Raw genomic sequence first — 21,799 nt, 5'->3', positions numbered from 1 at the left:
TTCATTGTACAGTGCTATCTCCCTTAATAATTATTTCAGCTATCATTGAAAGCATCTTATCCCACAGTTTATTCTTTGGGTTTGTGCTCCCCTCTGCAGGTAAAATGAAAGAAAAAAGGAAACAGTTATTCTAGTGTGATGCACTTCATAAATGAGTGAAAAAAGGTAGCCTCTGAGGTGTTATGTAGTGAGCACATTCTGGCTGGCACTGTATTACATCTTAGGAGAAAAATATAAGAGAAATAACTTAGATTTCTTACAGTCTTTTGTATTTTGTGAATACCTTGTGTCTCTGGGTGCTTTATTAAGGCAGAGTCTCAAAATTGCAACTGAGGTCCCTAGATTGATTATAGAGCAGTGAGATACAGATGAGAGACACCATAATAGGGCTGCCAGGTGCATGTGAACAGGAGCATAGAAATTGAGAATTGCAGTAGCAGCTCACTTCTGTACCCATGTCTGTGCAGGTGGCTCTGCCTGGCTACCTCCTTCTCTGGAGCTCTGCCAGTCCTACATTCACAGCCTCTGCATTCCAGCAATGGTAGGTGGCAGGGCTGGAAGTAGATCATGTGTTCCACACAGATTCCTGATTGCTAATACTCCTCCACTCCAGCATTTGGCTGGGAAAGAGGGAGCAGAACTGCTTGCTTGCTGTGTCATGGAGAGTGCTGGCAGAGAGCTGAAGTTACCGACGCTCCTGACGCCAGTAACACAACATCCTGGGAGGCACCAGAGAGAGGAACAAGTCCTTTTAGGCAGGGTATTTCTGTCACACTATTTACAGTTCCATCTGCATGGAACTCAGCCATTCTGTAAAGTTCAGAACTTCTTCCTGATAAAGTTTAGGCTGAGTAAAGAATCAGGTTAAATATTAACAGAAGGGGGAACATGCTGTCAGCAGGCAACAAAGCTGTGCATACTTATTCAGCTGTGTGAAACATAAACCTAAATAAGCAGCTTCAGAATAAGATCATTCAAAATCACTTCACTTATGTGTAAAGTGTTTATATTATTTTTAGATAAACATTAATTCCTTTGCAATATGTCTTTTGTAACAGCAATAACCCAATTGTCCTGGGTCCCAACAATTCCAATCTTCCCAGAATACTGGGGATAATTGCGGATGGTGAAATCCATGAAGCTATCAAACACGAAGATCCATGCACCAAGCGGCTGGCTAACGTTGTCCGCCAAGTGCAGGTAAATAAATGCTTGCTTAAGTAGAAAGGGAACATTTAGAGTTCTGCTTGCAGAAGGAGCTAAACTGTTAAACCAGTTTTGAGAGCCTTATCTCCTTAGAGAATAAGGGTTCAACCAGTGATCTTGGAGATCCTTTGATGTTCCTTGAATGATTCATGATAAAACTTGGTGACATTTGCACTTGACTAAAATAACTGTAACTAACCTTCCTGCAGCGAGATGGTTAATATGTGAGCCAGTATTAGTTTTTGTGGGGTTTTTTTTCTGAGTCAGAAATTAGAATCTGGAGAGAAATCTGCATGTCCTTTTATCAGTGAACTGTACTGCAGGATTTGATCCAAGATGTGATTCTTGTGAGGGTTACCAGCACCCTGTGGTGACTTTCTAGTGCAGCAGCAGCTTGGATTCTTTATTAGAGAACAAGTGCAAACCACAAGTTATTTTACTACTGCCCTTTTCAGTCCTGTGCAAATATAGGTGGCTGTTTGATGTTTTCCCTGCCTTTGGGGAACTGCTGTAAGGTTCACATCCTTTATGCCATAATGAGTCACTTAATGATGATGGGGATGTCCAGGTACTTAAACAGTGCTCCTCTACTGTGCTGTAAGTGATAGTGCTCATAGTGCAGATCTGCTCCAGGGCCAAATGTTGTTGGGTGGATGTAGTACTAATGAGAGAAAGGTGCCTGACAAGCATCTTGCTCATAAAAAAGCATGGAGGATTTTATGCAGCTGATCTTCAATTATTATCTTTCTACCTGACCTGCTTTGGCAAAATTCAGGTTCAAGAATTTTAGAAACACTTGACATTGGAACTGATTCACCTGTATGAGTGTGTCAGCCTGAGATATCCATTCTGCCTGGTAGGAAAAGTTGTTAAAATTGTGAAGGCATAAAGTGAAGGAAATTGAGCAAGTTTCAGAGTGAAAGTAGTGTAAGTGACTGCTCTAAATTCTGCCTGACAGATACAAATCCTTGCTGTTAGTACTCAAAGTCTAGGAATGCACCTTTGTATTAGGGTTTACCTAATGCATTTGTTCACTTTACCTCAAATCATCAAGGTTTGTTTTTTTTAACACTACAGTGGCACATACATGTATAGATGAGTTGTTTACAACAATGTCTGGTTCTGGCCGGGATTGATAGAAACTTTAATGTGAGATAAGACCTTCAGCATTGGCTGAATGATTTACCTTTGGACTGAGGAGAAAAACATAATCCTCAAAGTCATGTCTTTTAAAAAATACAGTTTTAGCACAGTGTTACCAATCCTATTTCTCTTCATACATAGTATTTTAACTTTAGTAAAGCTGTAAGAATTTTATACTCTTACTAACTGTAAGAGTCTTATACTATGATAGAATTTTCAAGGTTGTGGAGTTGCTAACAAGCTCCTGCTTCCCAGATTCCAGGAGACTTTTTTTTTAATTATCTCAGTAAGCTGTTTCACTGCCAGTGTCTAACATGATCAACATAGTCATTATTGGAATTGAGTATAAACTTCTTTGCTTAGGTATTGTCAGGCCAGAAATATTTCAGTGGAAAGTATCAATTTAAATATGCATCAGAAATGCTGGAAGAGTGCATTTAATTCTACAATATTTCATCATACATAAAGAGTCTAAAATGCCTAATGGTATTTAAAACTAAACCCACAAATTTACATTTGAGAGCATTTATTTTTTATTTTTTGAATCCTTTTTTTTTAAACTTTAAATTTTGAGTAAAGAGCATTGTAATAGAGCTGAATGTAAAATATAACAAATATAAATTAAACTATTTTTAAATTTTACTTAAATTATACAGTTATTGCAAAAGCCAATCTAAAGACCTAAAGTCAGTCACCTGGAATTTTTTTCCCTGTCATTATCCTAAAGAAAGCAGGGTGCTAATCGCTTCCAGTTTCTCTTGATAAGTGAATAACTACTTTTTCCTCAATCTTGATTAGTATTCAGCACTTTCTGGCACCATTAGAACAGACCTTACTGATGGTGACTTTAAAAGCTAATGTCTCAGCTGAGGGCTGTGCTAGCACAGATGAAGGGTTTACCTTTACCCAGACAGATGCTGTGCAGTTCTCTCTGGGAAGTAATTGACCTTTCCTTTCACTACAGAGCCACGCCCTATGTTGGCAGCAGAATTTTGCACACCTCATGTAGCACATCGTGCTGTAATCCCAGAGCTCACCTTGAAGCTCTGAGTGTGTTACTGCTGCACCAGTGCCCAAAACACTCATCTGGAAGAAGCATGATTCAGTTTTGCCTGAACATTGGTCTTTTAACTTCATTGCAAAACCATCAAATGCTTTAGCTGTGGTTGACACAGACATGAGTGTCATTTGTTAACCCACACAGTTGTTACAGGGAGTTCCCAGGAGTCCCAAATCAATTACTCTGCTGCTGTTCAGCCTTTTGGAGCATCTCAAGGTGAACCTGTGTAGCACTGTGTACCCCTGAAGATTTCAGTCTCTTTGGCATGTATATTACAGGAATAAGCTGAGTGAATGTTGAGCTTTGTAAAATAGCAAAGTTTAGGATGTACCTTGGACCCTTTCAGCCTGCATAAAGACACCTTCTCATTTTTTTTCTAGACATCCGGAGGACTGTGGACAGAATGCATATCACAGCTCAATGCAGATCAACAGGCAGCCATACAGGAGCTCCTGAACTCTGCTTGAAGGGCCTTAATTATCATCTGCAAGAAAACTAACTCCAAATAAACGTTTACCCTATTGTTTAGGTTTCTTTTGTTTCTTTTCTGAGTAAAACCAGAACTGTAGTGCGTGTAGGCCATTCTTCTGCAACCTCCAGGCAGTGGCAGCAGGAAGAAGCGTTCTTTCAGAACGGTGTTTAAATCGGTTTCTATCCCACAACATGAAAGAAGTTTCCTGTAAACCCTACAATAGCACTGAAGAGTATTTTTCTAACGGTATCAGCCATCCATATGATGGTGAAAGGGAAACAAGTTGAATTTTCTCATTAGACATAAGACCTTCAGCAGTAGATGTACGTTATAACAGATAAACGTTTCTCTACATCTAGTGTTAATTGTATGAATTGGAGTGTGAGTCTTTGTAGGGTAGAAAGTCTCCTTCTGCCCAACAAGGTAGTAGATCAAAAGATGAAAAACTGAAGACGAAAATCGAGCATGAAGACCTCATTGATTGCACTTTCGATTCCCAAAAACAACTTGTACAGTGACTCAATGAGGAAAGCTGTTCAGCTTCCAGCCCTTGAATGTGAAGTCTCTTTGGCATGTCTGACAGTATCTCATTCACTCCTCAATAAATGACATTGAAACACAAGAAGCTTGTGTAGAAGTTCAGTGATGTGTGGTTCTTTTAATTTTCTCTTGTGAAAAGATGAAAATAACAAACTATACAAGTCACGATTTTATATAAGAAACTTTGTATATTGTTGCCTATTACAGATTTTATGCTTTTTTGTTTCTTGACTTTTTAACAAATTTTTCACCTGAGTGTGTAGAATGGAAACTTAATGGCATTCCTTCTGTGACAGTAAATATACATATCTTGACTTTAAAATGTTTTTCATGTTCAGATGCAGTTGCATTTCTTAACTTATAAAATGTAGTGTTGTACCAGCTGCAGATGTGCAACGTGATCGGGTAGGGAGCAAACCTGTTGTAGTAGCCTGTGTTTCATTTAAAGCAATCATGCAGTTGACAGCCTGACCTGAAAGAATCAAAAAAACCTTCTGGTCTTTTCTGGTACTTCAAGAGCAATACATCATCTACCAGCAAACATAGGCATAGATTACCTGATTTCTATCAAAGGTGAGTGAGGTTTTCCCACTCTGTTACTTCAAAGCTGTTAATATATGCATTGATCTTTAAAAACTTAAGTTCTTACTGAAGTGTTCTTCAAGTAGATCTCAATTGTCTCTTGAAACAGATCTTCTCACAAAGAGAGTGTAAGTTTTCTTCTTTTATAATAAGAAAAGGTAGAACTTTACATGTAATAAATGCCTCTCATACTAAAGAATAAACTTAGTTTTGCCTTTGAAAGTGTTTCAGAAAAGAAGGTTAAGAATGAGGTGTACCAAAACCAGCCCAGAACAATTATACCCAAAGGTTTGTGAGACAAACTGCCTTAACCATAGAACTTGACAATGTAGTTTGTTTAGAGGCAGCTGAAATAGTGCAACAAAGTGCTGTTCCAGTTTTCATTTTGTTCAGTATTGGTAATCTCTTATTTACAGAAGTTCAAGCATTCATGCATCTGGAAGATGAATGCTAAGGATTGGATACCAGGGCTGTGAGAGAACTAGTAAGTCATGTCAGTTATCTCAAGCACTGGTCCTAACAATTTTGCTATACTCTATCTATGTTCTTTGTGGGCTTTGTTTTTTAGGTATTTGTTATTTCAATTTCTCCTCAGTCTAAAACATGTAAATTTTGCCCTGCAGCAAACCTTTTGTACTTTTTCTCAGATCTCAAAGCTTAGATTTTTTTCCCCTTTCTTTGGACTGTGTGGTGAGAATCGTAGCACATTTGGCATTTCCCAGAAACAGTGTCAGCTTTGGCTCTCTGTAACATAAGCAGCATTTGAATTGCTCTCCCAATGGACCAGCTGTAATCCTCTTGCCTTCCTTTTAGTTAAAGTAACTGAGAACAAATAGAACCAGGGGATGGGGCTGCTCTGTGTGCTAGAGCCAGCACAGAGCATCTTTGTGCAGTTGCTTTTACCCTGTTAATCATTTGATCAAAGCAAAGGGCACCCAGTGAATCGCTGTCAGCCTGACAGGTAGGTTGGTTCTGGGTCCTACCTGGAGATCTATTCTTGCCTGTCCCCACTGAACTTGTCAGGGTTAATCCAAAAGCTTCCGTAGCATTTTCTCAATTTGCACAAGCTTTAAAAACTACACTCCCTTTCCACCAATTTAAAAGCTGTCTGGATCACTTATATTGGCTTTTCTGGTTCCTTAATACAGAATTTTTAAGCAGTCAACTCTTCCTGTTCTTCATTGCACTTAAGTACTGTTGCCCAAAGAAAGTATAGTAGTAGAACAGTAGCTTTAGCTGCAGCTATATATTTTAAAGTGACATCTTTATGAAGGAGCCCAAGTAATCTTAAACTGTGGTACTGATATGGGAAAGGTAGTTTTGATTCAACCACTTTTCCTGGGTAGAACTCCAGTCTTTCTTTAGCAAACTGCTCAGCTGTTGCATGGGGTTGAGAGATGTACCTAGTGTGGCATGAAGAGCACTGCAAACAATAGCAGTGTTTCACTCTGCCTGAACAAAGAGTTACCAAATCCACCCTAGACATCCACACAAAAGTGCTCAAAGTTGCACTCAGAAACAAAAGCACAAGTAGAGAACACCATGCAGGTGTTCCAGGACTGGAGTTCCATTAGCCTGTTTAATAAGCATATGAGAGTAACTAGCATTCATGAGCACAGCTTTCAAAAGTAGCTCATCTCCCTGAATGTGGGTGAGTTTCCATCTAAGCCCTCACCCGTTCTTACTGTTCTGAAAGTGAAGCTACTTGCTTTGTGTTTGCAGCTCTAGGCTGGTCATGAGAGATAATAATGCAGATGAATGTCCAGTCTCCTTTACCTGGCTTTGTCTACAAGATCCCCCAGAGAATCTGTGCCAAATCTATGTAAGAAAGTGACTTGTAGCCTTCATGCTTACAACATGGGGTTTGTGTACTGCTGAGGTATTCTGTCACTGCTTTTTTCCCTGCAGAGATTTCAAAGTGTTGCTGTACCAGCAAGGGCTGGTATTCCCCAGCATAGAACAGTTGTTGTTATGCCAAATGTTGTCTGTTCTCTACACATCTAGATCTGTCAGTCTCATGTATGAAGTACATGCATGAGAGTAAGACGTGTTGCACAGTTGGAATTTTTGATGAAATAAAGAATTAAGGAAGGTGAATTTCCTATTGACTCTGTGTGCTTCTCTGTATTGGCTATGCAGCTGTCTCAGGCTCTTGAACTGGAGCTTTGTTTTTCCCTTAGTGGTATCTGTAGGGGTGCACACATACGCTGAGTCTTCAAAATACAATGAGAGTGTTATTAAAAATAATACAAAAGTCAAGTACTTGCCATGTGTTTTCACAGCTTTGAAGTATTTTGTTGGGCAACTTTGTGGAAGAGCCTTATCCTTTGCTATTCAGTCATTTGGTTTGCTTTTCCTTTGCTAACTTAGAAAATGCTACTTCCTTTTATGGGGCTCAATGGTACCTTAAATTCTAAGAAATGTATTTGTGGTCTTCCAAGAAGCAATAAACAGGATCTAAGTGTCTGTCTAGTACAGGTCATTTCCCCTGTTGGTTATCAGGAAGATGTTTGTGTTGCTTCAAGGAAGAACATCTCTCAGACAGCTTAACCTCTGTTGAGACTTAGGGGTATGGGCTCAATATTGAATAGAAGTCATGGGATTTGTTCAGGAAAAGGCTTCTACAGCATCTTCTCTGAAGCAAAAGAGAAATGAGGAATGGAGGCATACTCAGAACATGAAAGCTTTGTTTCCTGTCTTTGAATACTAAATGCTTACCTCAGCCACAGTACAGTTATTCCAGTTGAAATCTGAGTTTGTCTCTGGAGTTTTCAACCACTTTTTTCTATCAGAGAACTTTGCTTTTTCAAAGGTTATATCTTGTTCCTCACAGCCCACGAGGCCTAAGTGTTTGGTCTTTACATTTGTCACAAGTTCACAGATTTTGCTCACTGAATTAAATCTGATCTTTTTAATTACCTGGTAGAGAAGCCACATCACCTCTCAGCTCTTCTGAGCCTATTTAGGAAATCAGCATGGGAGTGGCAGCCTGGGATATCTCCTCCTGATGAGCAAACAAATGATGCTCAGTGCAATTGCTCACTACCCACTGAGCGATTCCAGACCCACGTTCCTATACCCAGATCAGCCACCCTTCCAGGTAACCCCCCCAGTTTATACACTGGGCATGGCATTCTGTGGTGTGGAATATCCCTTTGGTTAGTTTGGGTCACCTGTCCCAGATATGGTCCCTCCCAGTTTCTTTTGTGTACCTCCTCATTGGCAGAGCATGAGACAGAGGGGGAAACAAGTCCTTGACTAGGATAAACAAAACCTGGCAAAAACTAAAACATCAGTGTGTAATCAGCAACATTTGCACTCCAAATCCAAAACATAGCACTGTAACAGCTACTGGGAAGAAATGTACGCTACCCCAGCTGAAACCAGGGCATCAAGGCTGGGGTTAGTGTGAAATTCATTTCCTTGCTTAGGAGATAAGGAATTGCAGTTTCTGCTGTGGGGAGACTGTGTCTACAACCTCTGCAACAGATGGTTTCCTATCATTCTCGTTCAGAGCAGTGATAAACTTTCTGCATGTTTTCAGGAAGGAAAGGTAGGACCTAGGAGGGACAAGCCAGTTTAGACTTTCATGATTTTGCTTTATCACTCCAAAGGCTGCCCATGACTTCAGCTCAGGTGCAGGGAATTTTTGTGGCTGCTAAACCATGAAATCAGAATGTCTTTTGAGTTTAGTAATGTTGCCACTCTAGGCTTAAGAATAACTTGTGCTGATGTAGCACTAGATGCAGACAGTTACGTGTAGTGGAATTTCACTTACTTAAGGAGGTTTGTTGGTTTTGTTCAGGGTTTGTTTTGGGTTTGTTTTTTTTTTGTTTGTTGGGTTTTTTGTTGGTTTGTTTGTTTGTTTGTTTGTTTTGTTGTTTGGGGGTTTTTGAGGAGTTTTTGTATGTTCTTGCCAGCAGAAGAGGCTCAAAGCTCCCCTGAGGCACCAGATGAGCCGTACTCATTGATGGAATGGAATTTTCTTCCAGAAGAATGGGGAGGGTACATGTCAGCAGAATTTCCTCAAGGGACCACTATCCAGGAGTATATAGTGAAATATTCCCAACTTAATGGTGACTGATGGGAATTACAAGTTTAACTTCAGTCAGTTTTGCTCTGAAGGTTGTTACTTGTCTCTCATTTAGCCAACACTATTTACCACTGCTTGCTACCTCCTGCAGATGGCCAGTGTCTTCTGATGGTGCATAAGAAGCAAAAAAGAAAGGAGATATTTCTTCAACTTACTATTTCTGCACTAAATGTGTAGCTGGTTTTTTTCCTATGAGGCAACAGAAAACTTTATTTTAAATATATCTGAAGTAAAATTTTTCATGTAATATGTGTTATTAAAATGTGCTGTTCCTTAATAACTGCACAGGCCTATCTTGTGTCTGGTGGTGATAGGATTTGCTATAAATTAATTAAAAGATTTAATATTCAATTCATATACTGTCTTAAAAAACAATGCTAATCTTTCAACCAAAAAAAACCCTTGGAATAAAATTCACATTTGGATTCAGATCAGTGAGAAATAATGTAACACAGGATATTGAATCAGGGAAGCTAACCTTGCCTATATTACTTGACCTAAATTATGCAACATCACCACTTTTAAATGCCTGAGAATAAAATGCCAAGAGAAATGTTGCTGTGAAGTTTTGTCTGGTTAGAGAGTTGGTATCCCTGGAAAACAAACCAAAAGAAACACCAAACCCTCCCAAACTGCCAGGTTTTGTCAATAGTTAGTGTGAAGAAGTGTATGGATGCAGTGGTTGTGTTTCAGCAGTTTTGTGCTCCAGCTAAAGCTGCTTCTGGCCAGTAGATGGAGATGAAAGAAAACAAAGAGAAAGTGAAGTGTACAGGTTGAGCCAGGTCTTCTCCCTATCCCTGTTTCTCCCCTCATTAAAGAGTGTGAATAAAGTACGTCGCCCATGGATCAGTGCATTCCTGTAAAATGAGACAGCCATAGCACCTTTCTCCTTGCAGCTACAAAGGCAAACTCTGTTTGGAACCTGCCACCTCTCCTTGTCCTCAGGATAAGGAGGAAATTAGTTTCATTTGGGATGCCTCTCGGTCTCTGGGAGCGAGCAAAAAGGAACAGCAGCTCTGCAGATGAGCTCCTGAGGGTCTGAATTAGCATCAACAATGTGGATTCCTGTCCTTAAAATCAGTACAAGCTTAAAGACATGGCTGGAAGTGGCAGTGTGGTGAGAAAACACATTTCAAGTGCAAAGCTAAAAAGGGTTAACTGGTAAAGAAGTTATATTAGATTTTAAGAGAGGATCTTCATCTGCCCCTTTTTGCTATTAAAATACTGTATTTTGTTATTACTGGGGGGAAACAAAACAAAACAAACAAACAAACAAAAAAACACTAAAAAAACCTCAAAAAAAGACTTCCACAACCTCAATCTCCAAGCTGTTTAAATTGGACTCTTCTTATCATTCTTATGCCACTCATGAACTCTGAGTAGTTGCAGGACAGTGGTTGCAGGGGAGTAGGTGAATCAGGAACAATTCACTGTTTCTCATAACACAAGACTGCCCAAATAAAGTATAGAATTGGATGTTTAAAACCAACAATTTTTTTCATGCACTGTAAATTCTAATGGATGTGTCTGGAAGTCAAAAATAGATTATTAAAACCAATTATTCAAGGGTGTGTGAATGGTCAATAAGCAAGGTGCTCCTGAGGAAACTACTTGCTCAAGAAGTCCATAAATCATTGGCTGTCAGAAGCTGGGAAAGTAGGCTAGGAAAAGGTTACTCTACCTTTGTCCCATTTGTTGTTTTCTTTCCCTAGAGCTCCACTACTCCATCTTCTGTTAGACACTCAGTTCTCTGATCAGGCTTCACACAGCCCTTTGTACATATCCTCCTCTACAGCACTCCTCACTTTCCCCTCACTGATTTTGTTTATACAGATCAAAACTCACTGTCTTTGCAAGGGGCTTTGGAGGATATAAAGAATTGTTCACCCAGGTCATACAGGACCAACTAGAGCAGGAATAACTTTGTATAAAACACATCTCAGTGCTAATATTCATGGAGACACTTGCTCTGGGGCCTGAGAAGGGGAAAAAAAAGTGTTTTCTTACCTTGACACTTACATGGATTCTAAATAAAAGACAAAAGACAAATCTATAATTAAGCATAAACATAGTAAAATCTCTATCCTTTATTCTCTGCACTATTTTGAAGGAGATAATAGATTGGTTTTTGTGTATTCAAATATGGCAAATCTGAAATGCTAAATATTTGTAGCTTACACAAAGGATCAAAGTGCAGTAGAAAGTAAGGCATGTGGTAAGACTGGCATTCCCTAGTAGAAGATTAAACCATTTTAATATTTGGGTAGTTTTATGAGAACTGCAGCTTCTTTGTTACTGATCTGCCTCTTTAGGATGAGAGATGACAGCAGGAAATAGGGTTTAAGATTTCCTCTCCAATGCCAGAGGGAGATATGGCACAGAACAGATGTGTGATACTCAATGTTGTTATCAACTGCAGAGAAGATATGGAGGGAGCAAATTAAACAGGCAGGGCTGAAGCAATTGGAAATATCAAAGAAAAGACTGCATTTCAGAATTTAAAAGCATAAGATAATAGGGAGCTTCTTTTTTATAAAGTTAAATTTAGTATGGACTATGATTACAACTCCTGGTGCTTTAATAGAGTTCCTGGGAACTATTCTGGTTAAGCCTGTCCCATTTCAGCAGAGTGAATTCAATCCAATTCTATATTAAGCTCATGTCCATTTTGAAATCTAGTATTTTTAAAAATTATATTTGTTTTTTCTTTTGGTTCACTTGGAAATACCAGATGGTCACTAGAGATAACTAAGACATTTTTAAAGGACAATTGTTTCCTAAAGATTACTGATAAACTAAAAGTGATTGCTTTCTGTATTTCATTGTCAGAGTAAACCATGAATCTCATGTTTAAAATATTTATAGAGTGGAAAACTGCACAATAAACTGGAATCCTATGAGACACCAAAATGCTGAAGGGAATGAGACATACATGGCATGCAGACCAGTAACTGAGAAAACAAAAAATCACACTAGTACTAATGCATGTAAGGGAATTTTTTTCTCTTAAGTACGGTGGGAAAATTATCTAATTGGAAATAGTCATAATGGATTTTGACTGATTGTATTAGTTGGGAAAAAAAGGCATGTGAAAAATTCATACCCTCTGTGTCTCTGACCTGTATCTCAAAAAATGAAGACGCTGTAAACAAAAACTTCAGCATCAGAATCCAGGAAACAGGACAGCACTCATCACTCACACTTAAAAGCCACAGACAGAGACACAGAACAGGTTAAAGAACATCTCTGACAGACCAGCACTGGGAGGAACATGACCAACAGTTCTGGACAGCTTTGACAGCAAGTTGATGGCAGAAAAAGTGTATGCTCAATATACCTGACCTTTCAGGAAAAATTTCCTTCCTGATTTGAAAAGAATCTGTAGTAGAAAACAGACCATGTCTCTGTAGTAGAAAATAGACCACGTCATTGTAGGTGATTTTTCTCATCAGTAAAATTGAAATGATGCCTCATATTTTTTCATCTAAGTTCTACTTTCTAGAGCAGTTGCTTTGCTTACATCCATTGAAATTTTATTTCTGAGAAAAAAAATAATAAGCAGAAAAAATGTTTTTCAAGTCTCTAATAATTTTATTTTATTAAGCACAGATTATGCAGATCTTGCTAAGCTTTCTACAGTGAAATGTTATTTCTGTAAATTATTTAATGCTTTTCACTTTCAGAACAGTAAGTTTCACAGATCCCTTTTGAAGAAGGAATTTCACTAATTATGTTAAGGACAGAGAGAAAATTGATGGTCTTGTTTCTCTTCATTCTGTTTTTCATCTGGGATGCATAAAAATTACCACCCTGAGAAAAGTGGGCTTCTGGTCTGACATTTAGGAACGGGCTGATTTTAGAGGCTGCCTTCTGAAGTAGCAAAATCAGACACTGAATTGATGTTTGCTTTGACAGGTTTTACAGTTGCTCCCCACAGCCAGATACAGAGGTTCCAGACACTAAAGCAGGAGAATATGACTATGAAAAAGACAATGACTGAGCCACCTGTTGTAACTACCCGCTGTAAAAATAAAATGTCTGTCAGCCAGCATGAAATCAGAAAGGACCCATGGGAGATCCTGAATGCAACAGAGCACCAGATAAGGCTCCCCCACCACTACTTTGAAGTGGGGATTATCCCAGAGGGATCTATTCAAACACACTGATGTATTCCAGATGTATTCCCTTGTAGAATGTCACAGCAAAAATATTGGCGGGAAGTGTTGAGGAGAGAAGAGATTTATTGTTTTCATGGGAATCTTTAAGTCTGATAATGCTAAAAGCCATGTTTAATGTTCTATATTGTTCTCATTTTCATATTTGCAAGGGGACTCATTTCAGCTGTGTTTAGTCATGGTATAAATTCTAAGGGGCTGCAAAAATTGGGTGTTTTTTGTTTAAAACCATACTTTTATCAGTCCAGGTATTTAAAAGTTTCTTCTTCATCATACAGTTAATCAGGTTTCAAAATAATTTAATAAATTTAGTTGCCCTTTTCTCTTTTGTTTGTTTCATTGTTTCTTTAAACAGATAACAAGTTTGTTCTGTCCAAAATTAAAAAAACAATGGAAGAGAATGAACTATGGTGCTGGGAGTTATACTCTAGGACTCTGAATTCTAAAGACACATTCCTATTTAAAACAACATATATAGTTTTCTTCTCCAAAGTAGTATTGAAAGATCAATGTGGCTGGTTTGTATGAAATCTTTTCAGCTCTGCTAGACTTTCCCTTATCACTTCTCTCTCCTCACCATGACAGAGTTTCTGATGGAAATACTGCTATAGAATGTGCATTTTGTCCTGATATTCAGTGTTCTTCTTTCCTTCTTTGGGAAAAAAGGGTGAAAGTGGATTGTAGGAGAGGAAGCCTGAATATGAACAGCAAAATGATTTTTTTAAATTTAAGAAATACCTGTAGTTTTCCTTGGCTTTTTTTTTCTTGAATGTTAGGATATATTTATTTTATAAATTATTATTTTATTGATAATTATAAAACATTATTATTTTTTCACTTGTACTGCAGTAGTTGACAGTTTTGTCCATTAATGAACACTTAGGAAATGTCAGTGTCATTTAAAAACAAATATTTTTTTCCTAACTTGGATTTGTGAGTGGGGAAAAAGCAAGCACCAAAAAAGTATAAAGTGATGCAATCTGTGTAATTTTGAGGAGTATAAATTGTTCACGAATTTCAAATTAACTTTCTAGCTCTGAAGCTTCCGGGATGATTCCTCTATGAACTGTTGCACTGCTGATGATCTGAGCACAGATATGCAGCTAAAGTAACACTCATTATCCTGAAACAGGCAAACTGGACCACACAAGGTAAACAGGACAACGTGTAACCGAGGGGATGTTGTCTGGTGTGCTGAGGCTGGGGAGGGGAGCTTGTTACAGCTACTTGACACGCAAAATTCTCTTTATATAAATTCTTAGGGACTTGGGAAACTTGTAAACACCATTAAAAGGCTCTCTCTTAATTCATGATATTATACCCTTTGAGCAGGCAGCAAACAAAATCTGTTAATTAGCTGGCTCTAAGCGTCTGAATGGTTTCTTTTCAATGTTTGAGTATCTCTTTCACATGGAAATCCTGAAATTTGAGCCTAGAAATTCACTCCTGTGCCAACTGGCTAAATACTTGAGGTTTTTTTCTCAAAAGCTAAGACAGTAGTACTGCTAGTACTATACACTATTATGAAAACTACAAGACCACTGCCTCTTGCTGTAAGTTGAACATTGCCTTCCAATGTAGAAGCAAGAAAGACACATTGCTTCAACATTAGTAATCTTAACAGAATAGGCAGGGGTAATCTTAACAACTGATGACTCTAGTAATATTTTGAGAAGACATGGACAAGAATATATTGCAAACAAAAGCCTTTGAAATGTAGAGAGAATTCCAAATGCTACAAAATGTGTGATAAAAATAATGGTGGAAGATGGATAGCTCTGTCACATTCTTGCAATGAAATTAGCAAAAACTGATGAGTTACACGAGTTAACATAAAGGCATATGAGAGCCTAAAAGTGACCAATCAAACACCATAGGTTTGCAAGACTGAGTCCCAAACCACATTTATGCAAGAACACACTGATAAATCTAGCACGGAAGTATTTGCTGAAAGCGTCTTTGAAACAAAATTTCAAGCTCCAGGGAAAACATCTGTGGAATGTTTTATGAAAAAGAATTACTAGACTTCTGAAATACATGGATTTCACTTTGGGCATCATCTTAGCTTCTCACCTTAATGAAACACAGCAAAACACGAACTCAACACACATTGTAAAGCAGCTCACAAAAGAGGCATAGATTTTAAGGTCAGAAGGACCAGTGAAGAATCCAGTATGACCTTAGTGTAAACCAGACCAAAGGATTTAATCCAAATACTCAGCGTTTGAGTCCAGTAATTTAGTTAGAAAAGCACACAGACAGGCAAACAAGTTCCCACATGGGAGGTGAAAACGGAAATTGCAGGCACTCTGCCTTAACTGCCTGCATACACACATACCTTGTAGAGCCTCACAACATAAAGGAGAAAGTGGTGAAAAAATAACTGCACATCATCCCAGGATTTGAGAGCTGTGAAAAAGTGAAGGCTTTCCAGAGACCTGTATTTGTATTCTGTTGTAGCCACTGCTATTTCTTTCCTAACAAGAAAAGGCAGAAGATGCAGAGACGCAGTCTCTCAAGATGACAGAACCCTTTTAACACACTTCTCTTCTTCCCTTCCGTTTCCTTGGGTTCTCCTTTATCTGATAAAACAGAAATTAATAATCTGAAATCCAGTTCCAGCTCTTCTCTTCCTTGTCAGTGGACGTAGACAAAGCTTTTCTTGTTTGCTTTCAGAAACATGAACTAATTAGAACCATTTTTCTAATTTCAGTTACTTTTCAAAAACAAAAGGCTTTTCTCTCAAATTCTCCTGTTTACTTGATGTACCAACAAATTCCACATCTTGTTCAACAGGGAAGAAATGTAACCTACTGTGCTACAGGAAAGCTAACAGCAGCAGTGAGTGCTTTTCTCAGCTATCACATCAGAAGAGCGCAAGATGCTGCCACCTGCAATTTACAAGACAGAAATACGTTTTAGGGAAAAATTGCTGTCTTCTCAGATGTTACTCCCTAGTTGTCATTGACAGCCTTCAGAAGATGCAAGAATTGAAGGGTTAACTAAATAACCACATGCAAACTTGCCCATGGCTGCTAGAGAAATGTGCAACACCTTACCAGCTTTAAGGTACACCACTCAAGGCAGTATTTCACTGCTGCCTTTTGGAGCTTGGTAAGAAATGGTCAATAGCTGCAAAGCAACCTGTTACTTTTGTTCAGTGCCGAGAAATGCCACTCAGACTTGGAAGGCATTGAAGATGACATCATACATTCGAATTAGATTACAACAACTCTTTTGTTAGGTGTGAATGAGGCATTAGCGATCTGGAAGTGTAGATAAAAAGCATCAGGAAATTCTAAATGTTAAGTGCTGCCACTCTTGAATAAGAGTTAAAGCTGTTTATAAAGTAAGTATTTGGGAAAAGGCAATCTTCTTATTATGTCAGTGGTTTTAATCACAGTTCCTATGGTCAGGCACTTGGATTAGCTGGTCCTCATAGGTCCCTTCCAACGAAAATACTATCTCCTCTTACTCTATTTCTATTCTATTTGCATTCTACGTTTTCAGAATGAGATGTCTTTCTTCTGGATCTTCTACAGCCCGTACATTTTGCATGGAAGAAGTTTTATGGGAAATAACATTATTTTTCAGGTATTGACAGGTAAAGCCTGTCAAATTCCAGCTTTTAACTCAGTAATTGATGAATTTTTGATTAAGGTTTCAGGGTTGACTAGAGAAATTAAGATCTCTTGATCTCAGGAGGTTTGCTGGCACATGCACTGAGGTATTCGTAGCGAGGTTTGTGCACAGAGAGGCAATGCTGTTGGCAGCAGAGGAATTTGTCTTTTGGAATTAAGCAAGGCCAAAGCTTGGACAAAAGAATATAGAGATGCATATAAGTTTTTTTTTCCTCTTGTGATTAAAAACTAGACAGAGCAGCGTGGTTCCTCAAATAGCCTTTAAATGCTAGTTGCTCAGAAGGTTTACTTTACAAATACATCCTAGTTTAGTGCTCACTCCTGGATCACCGAGAGAACTTCAAAGACCTGAAGTGTCTTCCCTGCACCACTCATTCGTGTGCACCACCCCGTCTTCTTCCTGGAAAAGCATGGGATGAGAGAGCGGAGAAGGCTCAAAGGGATGCACGCTGTAACCCTTCAGGCATGCAGATGCAAGGGGGCGATTTAAGAGCAGCTGCATGCAGACAACTCTGCTGGCCCTAGGTGTGACAGCCTTTTTGCTGAAACTCCAGATCTGCTCTGAGGGAATGCAGCCTCTGAGGAGGCAGCAGCCAGCCCTGCCCCCTGCCTGCTCTCGGCTCCTTTCTTCTGCTGAGAGGCAGAACCTGAAGCCCAGATTGCTGCTACTGGTTAAACTTTACTGATCTTTGTTTGTCTAACGAGGACGAAAATAGAGTTTATGACAAAGTCGTACCCATAAATGTGAATACAGTTCACACACGCCCCGTCCTTTGGTTTCCCTGGCACCTCAGACAAGCACTTGGGACTAAGATGAGTGTGGAGGGACATTTCCCTGCACATGAAGCACGGCTCTGTTCCCTGCTGGCTCCTGAAGCCTCGCTCCTAGAGCAGAGGAGCCGGGGTACCATTAATGCACACACAGCCCCTGAGGCACCGTCCTGGTTCCTCCTGCAGGACCCGCCTACTTTCACAGCCTCTCGCCAGTCAGCGAAAAATTCCCTCTCCGAGGAAGGGCACAGCCCTCCTGCGGGGTGTCCCGCTGGCCACCTACGCCCGATGGTCCCCAAAATCCACAGGAAGGGACAGGGACCTTCGGGGCCTCCCGCTCTCCCTGCCCCGGGGCTGCAGCCGGGTTTAACCCTTCCCGTACACCGCGGCCACCTGGGCGCTGCTCGTCTCTCCTGGTGCCCGGGGGGCGGAGGTAGAGCAGAATGGGGATATCTGGAGCCCCCCTGCCCCGCAGCGGTGCAGGGCGGTGGCCACCGCGCCTCCGCCTCTCTCCGGCTCGGGCTGCCCGGGTACCGCGGCCGGGGCGGGCACCCCGCTCGCTGCGCCGCCGGCAGCGCCGATCCGAGCGGCCGCCGCCGCCCGCGAACGCTGGAGGGGGCTCTCGGCCGCCTCCTCCCGCCGGCGGCTCCCCCTCCGGGAGGGGGCAGGGTTAGGGGAGGGAGGTGCAGCCGCGGCAGAGCGGCGGCGAGCGGCGTCCAGTTCCCGCTCCTCCGGTCCGCGGGCGGCAGCAAGACCGGTCCCTCCGCCGCCGCCTGCCTCCCTTCTCCTCCGCGCCGGCCCGGTGGGCTCCCCCCGCTACCAAGCCGGACATGGCGACCCTGCTCCTGCGAGCCCCTCGCTGTCCTCCTCTCCCTGCCGCCGCCGCTCCTGCCGCCGCCTTCTCCTCCTCCTCCCCGCGGAGCTTTTAATGGCTCGGACCTCCGGCGGCCAAGCGCGACTGCCCCTGCACCAGCCGCAGCGAGGAGAGCCGGCGGGAGCCCGCGCCGCCCCAGCCCCGCGCACGGTAAGGGCGGCACGGCAAACAATGGGGCCGGGCGGGAGCGGCGGCGGGTGGCGCCCGCCCCGCCGGGCACCGCGGCCGGGGCTGCGGGGCGAGCGGCGGGACCCGCCCGCGGGGCGGCCGGGGCGGGCGGCAGCCGGCGGCTCCGAGCGCCGCCCCCGGCACCGCCGCCCCCTCCCCGGGCGGTGACAGCCCGGCGGACACCCTGCTCGGCCCCGCGTAATCCCATTACCGCGGGTAATCCGCGGGCAGGCTCCGCGCAGAGCGGCGCTCGGACCACTCGCCCTTCCCCGCGTCCCCGGGCTACCGCGGCCGGGCGCAGTCCGGGCGGCGGCGAGGGTGGCAGCGCAGCTCCGTGCCTTTTGTTTCGCCCCGGGCTGGGACCCGGCCCCCGGTGCCGGCGGCGGGGCGGGAGCCCTGGAGGTGCCGGGCGGAGTTGTAGGGGCGGCCCGGGGAAGGGTTCAGCCCGGCCGGCAGCCGGCGGGGAGGTGTCGCTCCGGGGGGCGTGCGAGGGCAGCGCCTCCCTCCCGCCTCGGGTCGGGGCGGCCCGGAGGGGACGGGACGGGCTCCCCCTCGCTCCTGGCCAGGGGCCACCACCCCGGGTTTCCTGAGTGGCTGTAGCGGCTGCAGCCGCCCGGTTCTCCCTCACTCCCTCCCTCCCTCACACGCAGGGGTGCGCAGCCTGGGGAACTCCGCACCTCTGCCATCACCTTGCCCGTGTCCAGGCTGGCGAGTTCGCCGGTTCCAAACCGAACGTTGCCTTCTTTTCGTTATGCTCAGACTCAGAGAGCCGGGAACCGCTGGGCAAAGTTTAGCGTAAACTGCAGCTTATTTCCAGAGCGGGAGCTCATGTGCGGTAGGCCTTCTCAGCTTTTGTGATACGGCTGCTTTCTCTCTTTTCAATGCACGCGTAAACTCCTTGGAATTGATTTAAAGTTGCCGGATTTGCTTGATTGCCGGCATGAAATTACTCTGTAGCGTATCTTTTTCGGTCACAGCCTTCCTACTTGGGTTACCTTCAAAGAGATTTGTCCCTCGAGAGTGGAAAGGTGATTGCTCTAAAAGAGCAGCATCGATCAGCTGTTCTGTTACTCATATCTCTCAGATACCTTGACTCCTGCTCCACATTGCTTCCAATTCACAGCAAGTAGCTGATGCTGGAATCAAGCCAAGAAAAATAAATTTCTGGAGCAGGTCACTTAAGAAAAGCCCCAAAAGTTCTCTTTGAATTAAGATACCTCTTTCCTTTATGCAAGAATTGTGATATCTAGCTAATTGGTGGATCTGAGCCTTTTAGAAATGCTCCTGCCTCCCAGGAAAGTCTCAAATCCTCTTAGCTGTGCCTCACGTGTCCGACCTGCCGGGCTCTGGAAGCTCGGGCTTGGCTCACAGGACAGGACAGGACGGAGCTGTGTGTGCTTACCCTGCCGTGCACATGAAGCGAGCACCGGGCTCCTGGTGAGAGCTGCTCATTTTTCCCCTTTTGCCCTGGCCTTCTCCAGTGTCAGAAGTGCCCAGCAAAGGGTAACAACTCTTGTGGCTCAGGAGTCCCGCCAAATGTTTGTGCTTTCCAGTTGAGAACTTCATTCTCTTAGATACGGTTTTGCTCCAGGATTTGGCAGACTCTCTTTTTCTTTGCAAATAACAAAGATGAGGGGTTATATGTAATACATTGAATTACAGTGGCTATTTTTGAAATCTTAGACGTGGCTGTATCAGTCCAAACATGGTGCAAATTCTTCTATCCCTATGGAATTAAGTTCAAATGTAGAACTGCGGATCCCCGTGGAAGGCATAGTTGGCAGTAGGGCGAGTTTGTCATCAAGAGAAGGGGTAGAAAGCTGTATTTCTCAGCTTGTTTTTTTGCAATAACTTGTACAATCAATTAAATGACTGTTTTTCTGCACTCTGTTTTTTGAACAAACCAAACAACTAGGAAAGTAGACAAAATATTCAACAGCAATGTAAAACTTCAAAAAGTCAAAAGCTGGTATGAGATTGAATATGTAGTATCCAAGCTTGACTTTTATTTAATGGCTGGACTTCAAATTGGATTTTTTCCTTTTTTTTTTTCCCCTCGGGTTGACAGAGTTCATTAGTCATTTTGTAATCAATATCTTTAAGCATGCTACTTGTAACCAAACTTTTTGAAATGAAATTGTGGAAGATAAATGACCTGAGGGGAATCACCACTTAAATGTGATGATTTGAAACAGGAAAAAGAAAGACTTGCCCTATGAGATGTATTTCTGCATTAAAATTCAGATAGAGAATTCTGAATTCTGAATTTATAGAGTTACTCAGTAAATTTTCCCTGCTGATCTTTAGATTAATTAAACTTAGCAAAAAATCCAAACTTCCACTTAAAAAATTCATGTGTGATGATAATTAGCAGCTCTTCTAAAAAGAAAATATATAAAAAATTTTGACATTGATGAATACGAGGCTGCCAGTTCTGGCAGCTTTTTAGATAATGTATGCTTCGTGATGGAGCTATGCAAAAGAAATGCTTCTCTGGTTTGAAATATCCTTACATTAAGTCTTTACTTGCTCTTGGGCATGCTTTTCTTAAAGGGACTGACTGCTGTGGAGACTCCCAAACTATGATGTGTTAGGGCATGGAGCTGGGGAAGGTGGTTTCCATAGTGTCTGCAGGGATAGGTAGGCTGTTGGACAGAGAAACCCCAGGGCTGAAGAATCAAATGTTCATCACCAGCTGAGCTCGTCCCCTCAGGTTTTACAAGGTAAAAGAGAAGAGTGTTGGCTGTTCCTTGCTTGTTAGTGGTTGTCCTTCCCTCTTTCCTGAGACTGGAATTTGAAGTGCAGGGCAGTGCTCTGACCTTGGCCTCTCCTCTGCTCCATTTGGGGAAAGGCAGATCTGCATGTTGCTGACTGCAGCGGGGATCTGGATCCAGAACTTCCAGAGGATTGACTCAACACATCTTTTTAAGCTTGCATTCATATTTAGGAAGTATTTTTTGTAACTGTAGGATTGGGTTACAAACCCTGATTATATACATAAGCAAAGCTCTTAGTGGACGCTTTCAGCACTTAAACCTCTGTGTTATTAATCTTGGTTAAATTCTAGTGCTGAA

At 42.1% G+C, this 21,799-nt stretch overlaps 2 protein-coding genes across 6 annotated transcripts in view; both read left to right on the top strand.

The window, feature by feature from the left end:
• The window catches only part of IPO5 (importin 5), a 44,828-nt gene extending 37,728 nt beyond the window's left edge, over nucleotides 1-7,100 (top strand). The window contains exons 25-26 of the mRNA XM_036379214.2: nucleotides 1,059-1,200; nucleotides 3,790-7,100. Of these exons, the coding sequence (XP_036235107.1) occupies nucleotides 1,059-1,200; nucleotides 3,790-3,876 (229 nt within the window). The 3' untranslated portion in view covers nucleotides 3,877-7,100. The remainder of the gene's footprint in view (nucleotides 1-1,058; nucleotides 1,201-3,789) is intronic.
• Nucleotides 7,101-18,405: 11,305 nt separating this feature from the next.
• Nucleotides 18,406-21,799, top strand: part of FARP1 (FERM, ARH/RhoGEF and pleckstrin domain protein 1) — a 201,312-nt gene continuing 197,918 nt past the window's right edge. For 4 of the 5 annotated variants that reach the window (XM_054518572.1, XM_036406875.1, XM_036406866.1 and 1 more), the window contains exon 1: nucleotides 18,406-18,707. The gene's annotated coding sequence lies outside the window, so the exon portion shown is untranslated. Of the gene's footprint in view, nucleotides 18,708-19,544; nucleotides 19,561-21,799 lie in introns of those variants that run through there. The other variant, XM_054518571.1, reaches the window with a different exon arrangement.

Source organism: Molothrus ater, chromosome 2, assembly GCF_012460135.2.
Source record: "Molothrus ater isolate BHLD 08-10-18 breed brown headed cowbird chromosome 2, BPBGC_Mater_1.1, whole genome shotgun sequence".
Lineage (NCBI taxonomy): Eukaryota > Metazoa > Chordata > Aves > Passeriformes > Icteridae > Molothrus > Molothrus ater.
This window is presented reverse-complemented; position numbering and strand designations above follow the sequence as displayed.